We start from the raw sequence: 21,455 nt of genomic DNA, 5'->3' as shown, positions 1-21,455 counted from the left end.
AGACCCACAGGTTCTATGGACATGGCAGATGGAGTTCAGTGCCATCCAGTTGGCCCTTCTTTGGAGTTTGTGTTTCTGTGTGATGGAGCTGGACTCAGATGTGATCTTTTTTTCACAAGCCTCTCCTGTTACTCTTACCAGATCTGTAGTTGGTGCTGAGGTTTAATATATACCCAGGGGACCTGAATCTCTGGACTGACCATATGATAGCCAGGCCCTGAGCCTCAACAGACTTGCAACTCCTACACTCTGGTCTCTTATCTCCTTTAGGAATCCATCATTTACCACCAGGTCTTGAAGATATTTTCCTACAATTTTTTTTTTTGAAGATTTATGGTTCTTGCTTTTATTTTTAGGCTTTAAATTCATTTTGTGTTAATTTTTTGGATAAGGTGTAACATAAGGGTCCTCTTTCCTTCTTTTGGCTATGGACATCCAGTTCTTTTAGCACCATTTGTTGAATGGACTGTTCTGCCTCAGCTATGTGGGTTTGACAGGCTAGTCAAAAAGCATTTGACCATCCATGTGAGGGTCTGTTTCTGAACCATCTGTTTGGTTCCCTTGGTCTATGAGTCAGGCTTTTTGCCAGTACCATGCTGTTTTTACTGCTATCGCTAAGTTTATGATTTAAAGTCTGGAGATGAGGGTTTGCTTTTCCTTTTTCTGATGTTTCTGGTTATTCAAGACCCCTTACCCTTCCAAATAAATTTGATAATCTTGTTTTCAATTTTTTAAAAAGTGCTGGTGGAATTTTATCAGGATTGCATTGAGTAGAATTGACATCTTAATGGTATTTAGTCTTCCATTTGTGAGCATGGAATTTCTTGCAGTTAGGCAGGCCTTTTTTGATGTCTTTTAGCATTGAGTTGCAGTTTTCTGAATAAAAGTGCCTTACATCATTGATTAAGTTTATTCCTGACTATTTGAGTTTTATCTGTCCTGTTTTATTTTCACCACTCTTTTGACACTTTTAATTACTTTTGTTGATATAATCTTCATTTCTAGACTCTCTTCTAGGCCCCTCTTTCCTGTCTTTTCTTTTCAGGCTCTAGCACACCCTTTAGTATTTCCTGAAAATATGGTCTCTTGGTTAGAAATTCTCTCAGTTTTTGTTTATCTTTGAATATTCTAATCTCGTCCTCATTTTTGAAAAACAGTCTTGCTGGATATAGGATTCTAGGCTGGAAGTTTTTCTCTCGTAGTATCTTAAATATATCAGATCGCTGTCTTCTTGCTTCCATGTTTTCTGGTGAGAAATCAGCACTTAATCTTATTGGGAATCCCTTATATGTTATGCATTGCTTTTCTCTTGCTGTTCTCAGAATTTTCTTTTTATCTTTAATATTTGACGTTTTGATTAGTATGTGTCTCGGAATTGATCTATTCGGATTTTTTCAGATGGGCATACATTTTGCTTCTTGGACATGGATATCTATGTCCTTCAATAGGGTTGGGAAATTTTCTACCAGTATTTCTTCAGATATTCCTTCTACCCCCTTTCCCTTCTCTTCCCTTTCTGGGATACCCATGACACGTATGTTTGCAAACCTTTTGTTGTCATTTAGTTCCCTGAGACCTTGTTCAATTTTTTCCATTCTTTTCTTCATCAGTTCTTTTGTATGTTCACTTTCAGAGGCCTTTCCTCAAGTTCACCAGTCTGCCACCTCAAGTCTGTTAATATATGATTCCAATGATTTTAAATTTCATTTATTGCACCTTTCATTCCCATAACATCTCCTCTTTTTCTATGTATGTTTTCAAATTCTTCTTTGTGTCCAGTGCCTTCTTAATGTGTCTTATTGCCTCTTTAGCCATCTGTAGCAGTTTGATATGATTATGAATTCCAAAAGTAGATATTGGATTATATCTGTAATCTGGTCTGTACCTGGGCATGATTAAGTTATGATTAGGGCTTTGATTGGGCCATGTCTTTATGGTGTTGAGTCCCTATCTCTTGGTGGGTGGAGACTCACAGATAAAAGGCATGGCAAAGGATAGAGTATAGGGGTTTTGATGTTGGAGTTTGAGGCTGAAGCCTGAAGCTGGTGCCCTGGGAAGTAAGCTCACAGAGGAAACACAAGCAAGTCCCAGGAAGAGAGGAACCCTGTACCCAGGAAGAAGCAAGAGCCCTAGAAGAGAGGAACCCAGGAAGCCTGAATCCTGGCAGGTGATGGCAGTCATCTTGCTCTAACACATGAAAACAGACTTTGGTGAGGGAAGTAACTTATGTTTATGGCCTGGTATCTATAAGCTCCTGACCCAAATAAATACCCTTTAAAAAAACGCAACCAATTTCTGGTATTTTGCATCAGTACCCCTTTAGCTGACTAATAACCATTTCATTGAATTTATTAAGGAGATTGTTTGAACATCTATGATTAGTTGTCTCAACTCCTTTATGTCATCTGGAGGCTTATTTTGTTGCTTTAACTGTGACATATCTTCCTGTTTCTTGGTGTGGATTGTAATTTTTTGTTAGTGTTTTGGAATCTGGCTTACTAGAGTATTCATTCTGGGTGCAGTTTTTCTCTTCAGGGCTTCCTGCCCTTTGTCCCTTGCTGGTTGTGTAGTTGGAGTCAAGGATGTAGTTGGTGTTATAAAAGGTGTGGAGTCTTATATTGCCTTCATTGCTCCAAGAACTGATGAAGCTTCTCCCAACTTTCTCCTTTGCCTGGGTAGGGACAGAGTCACAGCTGTGTGAAATAATCCTAGTCATGCAGGCCTAGACTGTAGTTGCCCAGAGAGACTGATGAAACTTCATGGCCCCTTTCTCTCTTGCCTGGGGCTTGAATGGAGCTGCAGGTGTAGACAGCAATCTATGCAGTGGGGGTCCAAGTTGCCATAGTGGATTTCCGATTATTCAGTTTGTACCAGCAAAATGTACCCTCAGTTATCTTGATAGGCTGGTGCAGAGCCCGCCAGTCTCCTCCCTGCCAGAGGTGGGGCTGAAGCCTAGTCTAGGACTTAAGGCTGACATGGGTGAAAGAAAGGGTTCCTACAGTCACTGTGATTTTTGGTCAGACCTGCTTCCCCTCAGGCTGGAGATGGAGAAAAAATGGCTGCTGCCGGCCTCTTTCCGACTTGGACAGATTCACACCCTAGCCGTTCCTAGAGTGATACCTTAGTCAGCCGAGTTTACTAGTCAGTAGCTGAAATCAGTAGCCAACCATCTCCTCCTCCCCCATTTGGGAAATGGAGCTTCCAATTCAAGCTACACAACAGCTCTTGAGGCGGCTTTCATTGCCAAAGTAGGATAATCACCGGTCTCGGTCTCCGCGGCTTGTCTAGTAATTTCCCTGAGAGTCTGGCGCAGGCCCCGCCAGCTTCCTCTCTGCTGGAGGTGGGGCTGAGACCTAGGCTAGAGCTGCCGGTCCCCACCAGCACTGTAATTCTAAGTCCACCCCGCTTCCCCTCAGGCCGGGCACTGAGTTAAGATGGCGGCTCCCAGCCTTTCTGACTTGGACAGGCTCAAACTTTATCTGTTCTCAGGATTATACTTTATCCCTCTGAATTTCCTCATCAGTAGCTGAAGTTGATGCCCAACCATCTCTTCCTCTCTCATTTTTGGGATGTAGAACTTTCAATTCCAGCCTCGAAACAGCTCCCAAGGCGGGTTTGTTCCTCCAGTGGAAGATGGGTACTGGCCTCTGTGCATGGAGCACTCTACTTATGAGTCTTCTATGCAGATGGCAGTCTCCTCCTTCCATTCCTTCAAGGATATTGCAGAATGCTCTCTGGTCTCCTAGAGCCCCCAAGCAGGTGCTTCAGCTAGCTCCAGAGAACTCTGGGTGTTTACTAACTGCGCAGTAGCAGAAACTGACTCTAGGAGCTCCTTATTCTGCTTCCATCTTCCTGGTTGTCCCCTCAGTACTTTTTTACCTTTATTTAAGTCTTCAGCCTTTTATAGTCCTAGGACCTTTGAGTTTCCCATTAAGAAACCAGTTTCCTAAAGCATCATGGTTTCTCTGCCACTATTCCTTCAAGTGATGATAGGGATACTATCTACCTGATAGGCTACACTGAGAATTAAATGATTGAACATAAGAAAAGCTTTTCATAATGCCTGGTACATAGGAACTTCTCACTAAGTCTTGATCTGACTCTGAAGAAAAAATAATTAAGTCCTATTCAACTACCAGGGATCTATGATCATTAAGACCCTTCCCCTTGAATTTACTTACTCTCTCTTCTTGAGGAATTAGGAACTTGATTGATTCCCTTTTGATGCAGTACTCTTAAGTGCATAAGAAATTGTTTTTGAAATAATCTTTTTCCTACTTCCTAAATAGGTATTTGAAAAATTCACTGACTGGAATATTAAACAAAATGTAGTGCTTAGAATTTAATTATAAAATCTGAGTCAACAAACTAAAATTTTCTCCCTTTTCTTACTGGAATTTTAAAAAATGAATATATCTAACTGAAATTTGAAATTTGAGAGATAGCATCAATTTCAAACCTAGGAGAAACCTTTTAGAATTCAAAAAGCACATAATATGGAGTCAGAAGACCTGGTTTCAAGTCATAACCTTGCTAATTTGTAAATAAGGTAATATCTCTTAAAACAGAGATAATGATAATACTATTGTGGGACTCAAATGAAATAATGTATGCAAACTTGTTTAATATAACAACTGTATATAAAGTATTTTACAAGTTGCTAATTAAAGGCAAATGAACCCATAAGAACAAATTAGGAACTTAATCAGGAATAGAAATGTCAGTATTCATAACAGTGCCAACAACTTAAGTAATCATTAAAGCACAATTCCTCCTCCTTTGCAATGGATCAGTACTGCTCTTATACTTTTGAGGAGGTTCTTCAGGAGATTAATATAGATAAAATTCATTCCTTCTTATCCTCACTTAAAACATTATAGTTTATGTATGTATAATTTGAACAGTATTACTAGAGCACTTTTATTCTTTTTAAACCGTCTTAAAAACCATCAAGGCATCTGAGGCTCTCAGTACCTCTGAAATTAAGAAGATCCATAAGAAAAACACATACTTAACTGACTTTCCTGGAAATATCTTCATTGTTACTGTTCTCAGTTCAACCCCATTCCCTAGAAGAGAGATCTGTAAACTATAGTCCATGGGCCACGTCCTATCTACCATATATTTATGTAAATAAAGTTTTATTGGAACACACCTACACACATCTCTTTTTGCATTGTCTATGGCTGTTTTCTCATTACAAAACCAGAATCAAAGACACATAGCCACAAAGCCTAAAATATTTACTTTCTTTACAGAAAACAATTTACCAATCCTGCCCTAGATCAGTGGTTGTCAAGGAGTTTTGGGGAGAAGACAAAAAATAAATAACCACACAAAGAATTTGGTGATGTGGGAGGAGGGGCAGTAGGTTGGGGAGTAAGAGTATATGGGATCCTCTTATATCTTTTAATGTAACATTTTGTATGATCTGTGTATCTTTAAAATTTTTTTTTAATCTATTAAATATTTTTAAAAAATACTATCCAAGAAAAAAAATACTATTGCTTCCATTCATATGTGGTTGGAAGTTTTAATTTATTTTAAAATTACTAATAACAGTAAAGGAGAGCATGATATTTGATATTTTCGTATTTATCAAAGGGGATATAAATTTAAAAACAGGTGAGAAACACTACTTAACAAAAACTAATGCCTAACATAAGTGGTATTGTAGGAATATTAGGATAAGAGAAAAAGGAAAACTTAAAACTGCATGTATTTTAAACTTTGTCCTACATTTTGAGCACTTCTATCTACTGATGTTACTCAAAGACCAATCTTTCACATTGCTTATGAGAGATATTTTATTTAGTTCCAGAGAAATTTTGTTACTAAGGGAGGAAATGGAGCTAGTGACTGAGTCACATACCTAGTAGGTTTACTTCGGTAGTTTCCTAGAGACTGTTCATGTGCTCTTTAAAAAAAAACACTGTGTTAATATCTGCTCATGAGCAAACTTGTTGCCAATTGTTTTAAGATTTTAAAAATTCTGCATTTCCTAGACAAGTAATTCTTATACCTTAAAAGCCCACCCCACCTTATATCATCCCCAAATCAGTTGTTGCAAGGAACTTGGAGAAAAAAACAACTTTGAAATCTGTTATTGAATGGTAGAAAAGTGTCTTTACTATCAGCAAAAGAGTAAAAGATCTAGTATGTAATTGCCTCTTTTCCCTTTTATCTGCATAATTTGATCAGCAGAGCAGATTTTTATGGATGGATAGATAGATAGCTATGTATAGATAGATATACTTAAGTATATACACGTGTGATATACTACTCATGTATATGGCAAATATATATGAAAAAGGACCATAATCCTTAAATACTCAACAAAGCTGTAGATTTATCCTCCTATGTAAGTAGGTGGAATGGCACACATTATCAATTTGAGATTCAAATTGAGCATATTGGCAAATAAATTCTATGTGTACCAGATTGAGAAACAGATAACAAATATCTGACCATTTTAATTGCAAAGTGCCTACTCAAAGATAAAAAACTGGTTTTAATACCACATTGATGCCAAAGTTTCAGACAATCTTTAGAGGTTGACAAACCTCATGGACCAAATCCTACAACTAAAACATTTTCTTTTATACTAAAATTGCCATAAGATATAGAGACATGTCAGTATCTTTCTCTTCAAGAGTATTTCACAATTGGATTTCTCACTTTATGAATGTGCTTTTTCCCAATACAGTTCTTTCTGATAGGTTTTAAAAATTCTTTTCTCTTAAATTTATGTTTTTACTTTGTTCCAATTTTCAGATCCATTAACCAACTGTTACAAAACTTCTCGATGTCTAGTACATACATCTCAAAGGGACACACCAAGAATTTATAATTACAAGTTCTCTAAAGGAATGTTATAAGAAAAGGGAGGGGGAAAAGCCTCTTTCTACTTTGGCATCAGGAAAAATTCAATTTTTAAATCATATTTTTATTTAACCTTATAATCTCTCCCTTTTGTTACTACTTTATAGTAACAAAGACCAGACATAGACCTTCCAAATTCCCATTCTTAGTTTTATAAATGGTTAGCTGAACTGTTTTTCTCCACCGATCCATTGGAACAAATTGCTTGTTAGCTAACTTGACCAAACTTTAGTTAAGCTTCTCACCTCCCCATAGGACCCTGAACTTTGACCCATCCTCATTTTGAGCTTACTTTGGCTCCCAAACAGCTCCTCCTTATCACAAAGAAAGAGTCCTAGAACCTTGCTTACTCCTCCCTATAAAAGAAAAGTCCTTTGAGGCCTGATCTTTCTGCTGTTTGCAGATCTCATTCTGAGCCTTCCCCTTACTGCAGTAGTGATTTCCCCCCTCTAACAATCATCTTTCTAAATAAAGTCTCTTCGTTTTTATTTATTTCACAGTACCACACAGTATTAAATACCATAACTTTGTAGTAAGTCTTCATATCTGATTGAGTAAGGTCTTCTACTTAGTTAAGATTTATTTTTGTGAAATTCTCATAAAGACATAATCTGTAGATGTAAAATACTTGATATTCATCATATTATTTTTTAAAATGAAAATCAACTTGTACAAATTATTTTTTTACCAAGACGGAATATAGAACTGCTAATAAAATAGCCAGACTGGGAAAAAAGATAATTCAAAGACATTAACCAATCGAATGATTAATTCCTTGAAACAATGAAGTATTTTTTAAAAAGAGGGAAAATAAGTAACTCTAAAGCAATGCTAAAAAGGCTAAAAAGGATATCAAACAGAAAAGTAGAAATTCTGATCAGTTTCTGGAAGATGAAAAGCCCATGAGATTGAATTGATAGTAATACCAGAGGACAACAAAGCCCAAATTGTATGCAGAAGAAAACCACTCAAAAAATATAAGCGGTTGCACAGATATGATAATCTTGAGTTAGGATCAGACTCCATGTAAATCATCAAAGTAATTAATTGAAGATGTATTCAACACATCTTGGCTAAATACTAGTTCTTCTTCATAGTCCCCTAACTGAATTGTTAATTACAGTGATATCAGACTACAACTTGAAGCACTGATTATAGTAGGAATTCTGGCATATGGTAGAAGAGAAGCTAAATAATTTATAATCCAAACCTCAAAGAAGTAGAGAGCTATCACACCTGGAACTAAAATACCTGATATCTCCATAAATCCCATACTCTATATCTTCCCTCAAACACCAAAAGGAGCTTCCTTCTATAAACCAAGCATTTACCTATATCCAGACAAAGTAGATATTGTTGAACTGTGTTTAAGAAAAGAATGTGAAAAGTATAAATTTCTAAACTGTGATAGTATCTCTCTTTTATTTGCCTTGTAGGTTTACTATATTCTCTCACGGTGTCCTTTTGGCACAGAAGAGGGGAAGAAAAGATTTGGGATAGAAAGACTGCTCAATTCTAAGACTTACTCATCTGCCTATCCACTCCATGATGTAAGTATAGGTTTGATTTTGAAAAACTGAACTCAGTTTTCCTCTGTCAATTCCAAAGTTTGCATTGTTGGGAGAAAGAATCTTCCATTAACTTCCACCTTTTATGACTGATTGCTAAATTCTCTCTCAAATTGAGAAAATCCCTCCAAAGTTTCCCTAACTCCATGCTGAGAACTTTACCTACTATGCTGAAATGAGAGGCATAGTTAATGCATGAGCTTCCAAATAAAAATTCATTTCAAAATTACTACACTTTCACATGAATTTTCTTAAAAATCCACTTTGCAAATAACAGTCTTACTCTAAAAGAACATTTTAGAACATGATATTTGGAAATCTGGTATTTCCTCATTTATAAAATTTTGAAGCTATTTTTTTCCCCTGAAAATGTATGCAAAATCTATCAGAGTGCAAAAATATTGAGCTTTATACATTCAACAAAGAAGTAGTTGTGTTTTTATGTTGTATTCATTAAATCAAACCTGAAAACTTGGTTTAACAACCAAGATTTAGCCTAGTTTCTGGTGTGAATGGAGAAAAATCTTCCAATTTTGATATTGAGTTAAATTTTCTCGACCTGTTGTCAGTGAAAACAATGTGGCTGAATGTGTATTATACTACTCTGAGATCATCCCTTGGAACTTTTATTTATTTTGTTCCTATTTTACTGTTCAATACTTATGAAAGTCTTTTTATTTTTTTAGTTAATTTTTTTAAGAAGCTTTAGATTACATAAACATTATATCAAAAATACAGGATATTCCCATATACACCCCCCCCACACACACACACACACAGTTTTCCCCATTAACAACATCTTTCAATAGTGTGGTTCATTTGTTACAAATGATGAACACATAATAAAGCATTGTTACTAACCATGGGCTATAGTTTATAATTAGTTTACACTTTGCACTGCACAATTTTGTAGGTTTTTGCAAAATGTATAATGGCCTGTATCGTCATTGCAATGTCAAGCAGGACAATTCCAGTGTCCCTAAAGTACCCCATGTTACACCTATTCTTCCCGCTCCCTTCCTCTACACCTCTGGTGGCCACTGCCTTTTTATCATGATACAAGTTCTTCCATTGCTAGAATAATCGTTAAGTCTACTTAAATCCATAGTTGCATCCCCCCCTTAGTTTGTTCATTCCTCCATAGGCAGGGCAGGCAATCTCAGGTATTTTACACCCTCTCAGAGGAGCTTACTTTGGAATATATGCTCCCCAATCTTACAGAGTTAAACTCATTTATAATTACCCAACACATGGCTCTTCTGCCCCTTTTATCTGAACCTATAATTAGCACTATACTCATTAAATATGTGTTCCACAGACTTAAATCTTCAGTCTGTTCAAATGCTGGGTGAACCCTGAATTTCAGCAAGAGTTTCAACACCTATTCTCTAGTTCATTGGACTCACCCAGGGCAACTGACAAAAAGGATGATGATGAATAGCACTCATCCCAAAATACTGAGTATCTACAACTCCACATCCATCCACCCCGTGTGATCTAAGCCCCCTCTCAATCAGAAACAGAGTGGGCATCACCATCCCAAAATCATGAAAGGCTTTTTTATGATGTAATCTCTTTGTGAAGAACACTTTCCTTAGGAATATGGAAGAAACAAATATTTCCATTAAAACAAGTGGCAATTAAATTCTTTTCCATGTTTTTGAAGATACGTTGCTGCAATAGTTTCTAAAAGCCCAAAACAGAACTCTCTTTTCTAGGAGTTAAATTATTGTGCTGGCTTCCTTATGGTCAATATTTATTTGACAGTAAGACAATTGACTCTAGGTAACTTCAACACATATTTAATTGATTATTTTTTATAAGTTTCCTGTTGGGGAACAGCAGATTTTTCCAAAATGAGTGGCAATTATTATAAACAGGAGTGTCAATTCGGAAGTATTTAATTTGTGTTAGAGAAACTATCGTGCCCCCCCTCCCACATATTCCCCTTGGGGCAAAATAACTCTAAGGGGATAATGAAGGTAAAATAATGCCTAGGCATTTGGTTAATTAGGAAGATATAAAGTGGATTAATAAACACTTTGCAATCTGTTCTTCGTCAGTATGTTTTTCACCTAAGGGCTCATTCCAATTTAGATTTTTTTGGTCTTTATTTATTTATTTATTTTTAAAGATTTATTTATTTATTTAACTTCCCCCCTCCCCTGGTTGTCTGTTCTTGGTGTCTATTTGCTGCGTCTTGTTTCTTTGTCCGCTTCTGTTGTCGTCAGCGGCACGGGAAGTGTGGGCGGCGCCATTCCTGGGCAGGCCGCTCTTTCTTTTCACGATGGGCGGCTTTCCTCACGGGCACACTCCTTGCGCGTGGCGCTCCCCCACGCGGGGGACACCCTTGCGTGGCACGGCACTCCTTATGCGCATCAGTGCTGCGCATGGCCAGCTCCACACAGGTCAAGGAGGCCCGGGGTTTGAACCGCGGACCTCCCGTGTGGTAGACGGATGCCCTAACCACTGGGCCAAAGTCCGTTTCACTTTATTTATTTTTTTAATATTACATTAAAAAAATTTGAGATCCCCATATACCCCCCACCCCCCTCACCCCACCCTTCTCCCCATAACAGCAATCTCATCCATCACCATGAGACATTCATTGCTTGGTGAATACATCTCTATACACTGCTGCACCTCATGGTCAGTGATCCACATCATAGCCCACACTCTCCCACAGTCCACCCAGTGGGCCATGGGAGGACATACAATGTCTGGTAACTGTCCCTGCAGCATCACCCAGGACAACTCCAAGTCCCAAAAACACTCCAATTTAAATTTTTGAGTTTTCTTTGTTTTTATTTTGTGAGGGGACATTCATTCTCTTCTTACTATTATCAGGTCATAAAGTCAAACTAATAGCCTCAGTAATTAGCAATTTTAATCTATACATCTATATTTCCAATAGTGTCATGCTCACTGGAAATTTATTATTACTGAGCTATCACTAGAGGTAGCTATAACTTATTTTTAATTTAATTCAATTTTATTTCTTCCTTCTTTTCTAAAAGCAAGGGTAGCACAGAATCATTTTCACAAGATACCCAAATAGGTATATTTCTTAAGATTCAGTTCAATTAGCTAGAGAAGAAAGAAATGTTGAAATTTGTAAAATTTTACAGCTTTTTCACATGTGCTAAATTTTAAACTGGACGTTCATTCAATGTTGCCTTCAGCAGTGTATTTGCCTGAACAAACAGTTTAAAAGAATATCATACTCTGCTAAATCCTGGAGGAATTAATAAGGTTACTTGATATCTCTTTTAACAAAAATTTATTGAACTATATCATTCGTACATGAACATATATAAGCAATAAATGTGAATTTACAAAACAAACATGCGTATCATCATACAAGGCTCCCATATTATCTCCCCACCACTACCTTGCATTGTTGTGAAACATTTGTTACAAACTATAAAAGAACATCAAAATATTACCACAAACTATATTCATATCTTACATTTGGTATATTTTTCCCTCAACCCACCCAATTATTAACACCCTATATCAGTATATAATTTTTATCATTAAGAAGAAAACATTCTCATATTTGTCCTGTTAACCACAATCCATCATCCAACACTGGATTCCCTGTGTTATACAATCCATGCTTTGTACAGTCCATTCAAAGTGTATCCTCAGTGGCTCTCATTTTCATCACAGAGTTGTGCTGCCATCACCTCAGTCAATTTTAGAACATTTTAATTACTTCAAAAGGAAAAAATTATTTACCCCCTTACACCTGCCTATTGTTGTCCCTTAAGTAATGAAAAAATATCTTCTTGCCATTGCTGCAAAGTATTACAATATTACTGTTAACAATCATCTGTACGTTCCATTAGTTGTAATTTTCCCATATCACCATATTCTTAGCACTTTGTGAAGTAAGAGCATTCTTATATTTATACTATTAACCACAATCTTCCTCCATCACTAAAATCCCTAGATTATTTTCTAGCTTTCCTTCAGTTGACATTTACATCCACAGACTACCCTCTTCAGCCACAATCACATTTATAAATCAGCATACTTGATATCTCTTGGTGGGGAAAGAATTTATCCATAAAACAAAACTGAGGCTCCTAACTGCTAAAGTTCATTGCATATATCTTAAGTTTTTTGGGAAATATGTTGGTCATTGAGGTCAGGACTGGCTTCCTCAAGGAGATGCTTACCATAGACTTTGGATCAATCAGTTAATTTTCCTAAGGTTTAAGTTTCCATCTATAATTAAAAGTGTTAGCCTAATCTTCGGGACATGGAGCTGCCCTGGATGGTGCTTCAGAGGTAATCACCGGACATTGTAAATCCTCACAGGGCCTACATGATGGAATAGAGGAGAGTATGGGACATGATGTGAACCAATGTATATGAGGTGCAGAGGTGCCCAAAGATGTACTTACCAAATCCAATGGATGTGTCATGATGATGGGAACGAGTGTTGTTGGGGGGGGGGGAGAGGGGGGGTGGGGGGGTGGGGTTGAATGGGACCTCACATATATATTTTTAATGTAATATTATTACAAAGTCAATAAAAAATAAAAAAATTAAAAAAAAAAAAAAAAAAAAAAAAAAGTGTTAGCCTATTTCTAATGTTCCACCAAGCTTTATAGTGATATGCTCTCTGAGTCTTGAATATTAACATTAGGATTTAAGTAGAGAAGAGAGGACATTCCAGGTGAAAGGAGCACCGGTCTCAGACTTTAACTCTTATGCCTAGATAACTAGTATCAGAATTTAATAAATAGAGCACTGTTGTTATGGTTTATTATAGATTTTGTTAAATTATTTCACATCAGTGGGATATTCAGATCTTAATGTAAAAGAGTATTAATGTCATTCACTAAACTTGTAAAAGCAGTGTTCATTTACTTCACCCTTGTCTTTTGTTTTTTCCTTCATGTATCCTCTTCTTGAATATCTGCAGGGCCAATACTGGAAGCCATCAGAACCTCCCAATCCTGTCAATGAAAGGTACATACTTCATAAGCACTGGGCTAAGTTTCCCTCTTTTTACAAGGAGCAGCCTTTAGATTTAATTAGGTAAGTTTCTTATACAAGGATCAGACTGATTAAAATTTGAGAATGTGATTTTTATTCAAAATGCATCATATTCTATTACTATTATTTTGACCCAGTACCTTTCATGGCTTCTCAGTGTCATATCTATACCTCAATTAGTTGTTTATTGTAGCCCAAATGTTGTTGCCAAAATCCCTGTGAGAGGCAGTAGGGATCAAGAAATTAAGTGTTGCTATTTAGCTATCCTGGGTTCAAATTCAAGTTCTGACTCTTGAATGCTATAGAACTTGAGCAAGTTAGTTAGCCTCTATGAGGCTCACTTTTCTCATCTGAAATGGGGATAACAATAATACTTACTTCATGGAGTTATTTGATAATTAAATGAGATATGCATTTTTTTTTTAGCACAGAGGCTCGCCCTTTAGTGTTTCATAAATACTAGGTTTTTTAAATTTAAAAAAAAATCTTTTTTAAAGAAACTAGATTCCACAAATGTTACCTTAAAAATACAGGGGTTTCCCCTATACGCCACCCCTTCCCCTTACACACTCCCTACAACATCCTTCATTAGTGTGGCACATTTTCTATAAGTGATGAACACATATTGAAACATTGCTACTAACTGAACTACAGTTTACATTATAGTTCACAGTTTGCCCTGCACAATTTTATAGATTTTAAGAAAATGTTGATGGCCTGGATCTATCATTGCATTGTCATGCAGGACAACTCCAATGTCCCAAAAATGTCCCCATGCTATATCCATTCTTTCTTCTCCCTCCCCTCAGAATCCATGGTGGCCACTACCTTTATATCAATGATGAAAGTTCTTCCATTGCTAGGATAATAATAAGTCTATAAGAGAAAAATAATAAAATAAGTTTACTTTAGTCTATTGTTTTTTCACCTATCTTGAGAAATTTGGAATGGTGATGCCTACTCTGTTTCTGATTGAGAGGGGTCTTAGATCCCATGGGACAGATGGATGGCACTGTCTTGCTTGCAGTTGCAGACACTCTCTGCTTCCTGGGATGGGCATTGTCCATCATCATCCCCCTGCCAGGAGTCCTGGTTGAGTCCAATGAACTGGAGAGTAGGTGTTGCAACTCTGCAGACTCAGGGCTCAAATGGGATATGAACAGACTTAAGATTTAGGTCTCTGGGACATGCACCCAGCAAATATAAATGCTACTTCGACACCATCATCCATAAATACTAGTTTTGTTTTGCTTTGTTGTGGTTTGTTTCTCTCCTAATGTCCAGGAATTTAGAAGACAGCAGAAAGGCAGTATATTGATGTGTGGATGTTGGTGCCAAAGAGCTCTGAAGACAATTGTTCTATGACTCCCAGTTCCTTTAGATAGTGTTGTTAGCTAAGCAGAAGACTATGGTTGCAGGTTCTTGCTTTGAACCGTGACAATACTGTGTTAGGAGATTCTAGCTGATTCCAATACAGGAACAATCAGATTACAGCTGTTTTCTGTAGTTGTCAACTCAGCGATAACATAATATTTTCTTTTTTGCCTTTACAGATATGTTGTTCACAACTTTATTCCTGGCTATCAATTCTGTATATTAATTTTTCTGTTAACAACATATTAATTTTATTTAAATAATTATCTCACTATTGAAAAAGAAAAGAAGTATAACTTCTTACTAAGACAAAATAATTAAAGCACTAGGTGTAAAATGTTTAAAAGGTGATTAAAATTATGCTGAATACTACTATTCATGAAATATTTGAGCTCCTCTTTGTTATAAAAGGAAATAAGAAAGTGAAATATAAGTAAAATATTACAAATAAGCCAGGACTAAGCCTGGGACTTATTGTTTTGTATCAGTAGATTTATGTAACTCACCTTTTGGTTACTTACAGCAGAAACACCAGTAGACAGTTAAATACTGTTAGTTGAATAAATATTTTCAATATATTTTGAACTGTGTAAAATATACAAACTTTAATTACGACAACTTTTCTTCTTTGAAAGCATACTTTAGAAATATTCTCCAAGGGCACAAGGATATATGTTTACAGTTGTTCTTAGCATGGGGGCAGGACTTAACTACAAAGCACCACAAGGAAACTTCCTGAAGTGTTGGATATCTTGATTATGTTGGTGGTTACACGGATGTGTACATTTGAACTCATCAAACTTTACCCTTAAACTTTTAATGTGAATTACACACCCAATAAATTTGACTAAAAGAAAGAAACACTCCTCTGGGAAGATTTATCTTCTGGTGCATCCAAGGGGAGAACTCAGAAGGGGAGCTCCTTCCCGGAGAAATGAGCACCATGGCCTAGAAGAGCCAAGTTCCTTACCCAGTGGCCTAGAGACAGTGTTGAAAGCTGTCTTCCCAAGATATTTCTAGTATAGGTGAGACACATCTGGGGACTTCTCAAGAGACCAGAAAGAAATTCAACTTTGGGATGGAAGCGAAAGCCTGCAGTGGTAGATGTAGGAAGTAGTGACCGAGGTGGTGAAATATTGGATTAACATTTAATGTCATTTCATTTTTAGCTTTTGCCAGTTATTAAGCTATTGTTCTTTCTGCTCCAAGCCTTCTTTCTAATCTGCTTGCTTTTTGGATTTTTGGATTGCTTGTTTGCATCCTGTCTGCTTCCTGTGAGCATTACCTAAAATGCTTCTTCACCCCAACTGTGGCAGTTCCTTACTGTTGCTACAGCTGAATGCAGTTTGCTCTCTTCCCATACTTACAGAACCAGCCTCTTCATGCCTACTCTGAGACACCAGTCAGCTAGTGGCCCCTTGTCAGAGATCTGGGTCCCAGCACCCCAGGGCCCCTTCCTCTAAGTTTAAAGATATCAGCAACAGCTGCACTCATCAGCTGCATGGGCCTCAGGTTATTCGTTATAATTTTGATCATCTAGTCAAAGTATGATCCTATTTATTCACTTTATAGTTAATATACTTCCCTTACTTTCAATAAGGCCCTCACTTTTTAATTTTAGTCACCTCATTAAAGACTGGTCTGATTTCTCCACCTTTTTCTTTTTCTTTTTTACTTTGCCAATAAGCAATCTGGGAAATTACTTTAAGACCATGCAAATATTCTTCTCATCAGAATTTCCCTCCTAGATTTACTGCCTGTAACGATTCTTACAATGAATCTTTACTGTGTTGTCTGCCAAATGACCTTCCAACACCAGCATTCCCTCCACATTTACCAGTTGACAGTCAACATTCTTTTTTTTTTTATTTTTTTTAATTCATTTTTTAAAAATATTACATTCAAAAAATATGAGGTCCCCATTCACCCCCCACTCCCCCCACAGCAACAATCTCCCCCATAATCATGACACATCCATTGCATTTGGTGAATACATCTCTGGGCATCGCTGCACCTCATGGTCAATGGTCTACTTCATAGCCCACACTCTCCCACATTCCATCCAGTGGGCCAAGTGGGAGCCTTTGAAGCTGGACACCGTATCCTTATGACATGCCCCTATTATTTATACCCCCACTCCTCACTTTCTGGCATGTTCCAGGCTCATCTTGCTTTCCCACCTCCTAGCTCTGGAATCAGCCATTCCTCTCAGGAGAGCTGATTTCTTTTAGTGGGAGATTTGGCACTCAGATATGGTTACTGAGGTGTCCTTCCTTGTAGGCCCTTTCATCTGACAGATCTAAGAAATATATGCATGCAGATGCATACATGAACATAATCACATGTATACACAGACACATACATCTTTTAGAAATCCTAAGTCCACACTGATAATGTCTAATTCCAGTCCAGCCCCTCAGAGTCATCTTAACTTTCTTCTAGTATTTAATATTTGTTTTCCTTACTCCGAAGTAAGGAACCTGGCTCCCAACATCATCACATTTCCTGATTTCCCCAGTTTCATAGGACATACAAAATAGTTTCAAAATCACTTCTCTTATACCACTACAAAAACAAACCTACTGAAAGATTTGGCTTTTTGAACATAAAAATTCCTTTTCCCCTTGCCTCCTGCCCAAGACTTAAGATAAATAGTTAAACTCTGGTTCATGACTTACTTTTAAAAGATCTTTCGATGTCCCTGTCTCAGTCAGCCCAAGGGGTGCTGATGCAAAATACCCAAAATATGTTGGCTTTTATAAAGGGTATTTATTGGGGTAGAAGTTACCCCAACTGTAGAAGTTACAGTTACCAGGCCACAAAGCTTAAGTTACTTCCCTCACCAAAGTCTGTTGCTATGTGTTGGAGAAAGATGGCTGCCAATGTCTGCAAGGGTTCAGCCTCCCTCTTCCTCTCAAAGCTTTGTGGTCCCAGCTTCTCCCAATATCAGCTGTAGGCTGGGATAAGTCTTGTCTCTCTCCTGGGGCTCGTTCCTCTCCAGACTCAGCTGCTCTGTTCTCTCCAAGATCAACAGTAGACTATTGGGCCCTCTCTATTCCCGAGGTGTCTGCCTTGTCTATGGAGCTATCTCTATTTCTGTGTTTTTTCCCTGTGTGTTTACTTCCTGAGGCTCCAGCTTTAAAAAAACTCTACTTTCTGCTCTGCCATGTAGTTTTCTCTGAGAGTCCCCATCCCACTGACATGGCCCAATCAAAAAGCCTTAATGGTAATTTAATCAGGTAAAAGTGAAACCTTTGGATCCAATACAATCTAATACACCCAGAGGCACAGACCAGTTTACAAACATAATCCAATATCTATTTTTGGAACTCATAAATAATGCCAAATCACTACAATTCCCCTCTCTCTCCCAGTATGGTTGGTATTTACTTGAAATACCCTTGGGTTCAATTGTTCAATTTGCTTTTGCTTTTAGGGTTTTTCTTTTCTTCTCATCCCTATGGATTTTATTATATATGTGACTATGCACAGCATGAACATGAATCAAAAGTCAAAACTTTGCAAAAAGGTATATGCAGGGAAGTGATACTTCCTCTCATGTCTCTTCCATTCTCCCATTTATGTCCCATTACCCATTTTAGCAAACCAACCTCATTGTTTTCTGGTTTATCCTTTCTGCATTTTGTTTTATAAAGAGCAGGCATATTTTTTTTAAATTTCTTTTATTTTACATAAAAAGTAGCAGGTTATCTAATTCATTTTGCACTTCGCTCTTTTCACTTAATATCTGATGAGCGTTCCATAGATCTGAAGATCAGTTAATACAGATGTTCCTTATTCAGTTTACAGTTTTCTGTGTGTTTTCTGTATTTACACAACTGTGTGTATTTACAGTTGTTTATTCAACAAATCTCCCACATTTTAATATTTAGGTAGTTTCCTAAATTTTTATGTTTAGTCCTAAATGTTTTAGCTTTTGGTTGATATTATAAATTATATTTCCTCTTCTATCTTCTAACTGGTTATTACTTGTATATTAAATGCTATTGAATTTTGCACATTAATTTTATACTCTGCCTTCATGAATTCTTTTTAAAGAACATTTAAAAAATAATAAAATAACAGAAAAAGGCAGCTCAACTATTTATGGAAACATTACTCCAAAAATTCTGTCCAGGCACTTTTATCTCATCTAATTCCAACTACTAACTCATTTATTCCTCTAGTGTTCAGAAAGATACACAGATGTATACAGATTGGTTAAATGACATAGTCAAGCTCTCAATGGAAAAAAAAAAATGAGAGGAAAAAAAGCTTAATCACATATCTTACAAAACCAAATGTCATATTTTTTTTTGATCTGTAAAATTAATATAGTACCAACTTTGTTGCTTTTACCAGAAAGACATTACAATTTTCTTTACTATAGCCCATAAATTACATGTTATATTTTTCCCATGTATTCTTAATACTCTGTGGTATAAGAACACTTCTGTATTTATATTTCCAACCATAATCCTCATCTACTGCCAAAATTATTGCTGTACATTCCCTATATTATCCTCCAGTTGTCCTCCAACCAACATTGATCTCCCTAGACTACTCTTTCAGCCACAATCACATCCATAAATGAACAATATTTGTTATATTTATTATAATGTGTTACAATCAAGTCCAGCAATTGCCACATATTTACATTTAACCTTATTAAACATTCTAAATACGTATAGCGTGAATTCTTCATTGGCATCATTTTGTCATTGATTCTCTAAAGGTTTCCAGATATACTAACCTGTCATCTTCAGGTAGATATATTTTATTTACTACCAAGTGTTATTACTTGCTCTTGTTTAACTTCATGGGCAAACAACTCCAAAACAATGTGTGTATGTAAATAATAGTGGAAAGTTAGAATTGAGGTGCATATATTTTTATTTTTTTAAGGAATATCTAACCATTCCTATTTATTAAAGAGTTTGTTTGTTTGTTTGTTTTTAATTAGGAGTGGCTATTGAATTTTCTCAGTAGCTTTTTAAACCTCTGTGGAGATAAAAATGTAATTTTTCTCCTGGTGTGTACTTTTTTGGAGGATTATATTAATGATTTCCTAATATTAGCAATCTGTGCATTCTAACCCTGTACATGTTATACTGGAATGTTTTTACTAATACTGTATTTAGAATTTTTTGTCAATAATCATGACATTCATGAGAATTATTTTTTGAACTACCTATATTAGGTATCACTCATTTGGACATTTTCCTTCATTTTCTATGTTCTTAAGACAAATTTTGCAACATTGAGACTATCTGGGCTCCAAAGATATGGTAGATTCCTCTGTGAAACCATTTGGGTCTGGTATTATAGTAGTTCCTTAAATAAACTTCCTTTATTTTCTTTTCTTTCTTTCTTTTCTTTCTTTCTCTACAAGTATATATTTTGGTAACTATTTTTCTAAGATAATATTTGTTTGATCTAGGATTCCAAATTAATTTTCACAGAGCATGCAAAGCAGTTGTTTGTGATTTTGTTGATATTCTCTCTGTATCAAGAGTTAGTTCCCTCTTGCCATTTCTTAATTTGTGTGTTTGTGTTTTCTCTTTTTTCTTTGATTAAAGCTTAGCTAGTGCTTGTATATTTTAATGAACTAATTCTCATCTTGTTTTCTTATTGTTTACATTTGGACATTAAACCTTTGTCCGTTCCTTACTTTCTAGCCTTTTAAAATCATTGTACTTTAGGTGCTCCTTGTTTATACAGTAGAGTTGGGTTTTACTTTATGAGTTAGTATATAAGTTAAACCAGTTCACATTCACATCCACTAGAATGAGGCAGGGTGCCTAAAAAAGATGATATTCTGGAATCATTAATTAATATTACTTATATGTTTGGTCTCAATTTTATCATACTATTTTGCATGGTAATTACTATTTTTTTACTGTTTAATTTTTCTGTGTGATGTCTTTTTTACTTTTTAAAAAAGTTTATTTTGCTATTTAGGAAGATTTATGTTTTTGTTGTAGAGTCTTTATGATCCTTTTAATCCCTTTTTTTCTTACTTGACCTTTTATATCTTGTCTTTCAAAATTTTAACAAGATTTTATTGGACTATATTATTCATATATTCACTATATTACTCTCAACTCTATTCATTTCCACTTTACAATTAATCTTATTGATAATGCTGTATACAATAAGCATCAGCTCCTGTTCTCAACCCACACTCTATTTCCTAGCAATCTGTACTCTCAAGTTTACCTCTGTGAGTTTGCTCATCATATTTATTCATATTAGTGAGACCATAACAGTATTTATCCTTTTGTGTCTGACTTATTTCACTCAACATACTAACCTCTAGGGACATCATTCTCTATCCTTATTCTATCGTCTGGTGACCTATATTCTATCTATTAACTCTATGAGTTTGCTCATTGTAATTAGTTCATATTAGTGGGATCATTTGTCTTTTTGTGTCTGGCTTATTTCACTCAATATGATGTCCTCAAGTTCCACGTGCATCATGATTTCATTCAATTTTATGGCTGAATAATATTCTGTTGCATGTATATACCACATTTTTTTTATCCATTCATCTATTGATGGGCACTTGGATTGTTTCCATCTTTTGACAATTGTGAATAGTGCTGCTATGAACATCAG

The 21,455-nt window shown here is 36.2% G+C and overlaps 1 protein-coding gene across 2 annotated transcripts in view; it reads left to right on the top strand.

The window, feature by feature from the left end:
• Positions 1-21,455, top strand: part of ANO5 (anoctamin 5) — a 154,703-nt gene that overhangs the window by 73,211 nt on the left and 60,037 nt on the right. For both annotated transcript variants that reach the window (XM_058305639.2, XM_058305641.2), the window contains 2 exons: positions 8,319-8,432; positions 13,387-13,502. In XM_058305639.2, the coding sequence (XP_058161622.1) occupies positions 8,319-8,432; positions 13,387-13,502 (230 nt within the window). The remainder of the gene's footprint in view (positions 1-8,318; positions 8,433-13,386; positions 13,503-21,455) is intronic.

Source organism: Dasypus novemcinctus, chromosome 10 (assembly GCF_030445035.2).
Source record: "Dasypus novemcinctus isolate mDasNov1 chromosome 10, mDasNov1.1.hap2, whole genome shotgun sequence".
Classification (NCBI taxonomy): domain Eukaryota; kingdom Metazoa; phylum Chordata; class Mammalia; order Cingulata; family Dasypodidae; genus Dasypus; species Dasypus novemcinctus.
The sequence above is the reverse complement of the archived record's forward strand: the minus strand, read 5'-3'. Positions and strand labels throughout refer to the sequence as shown.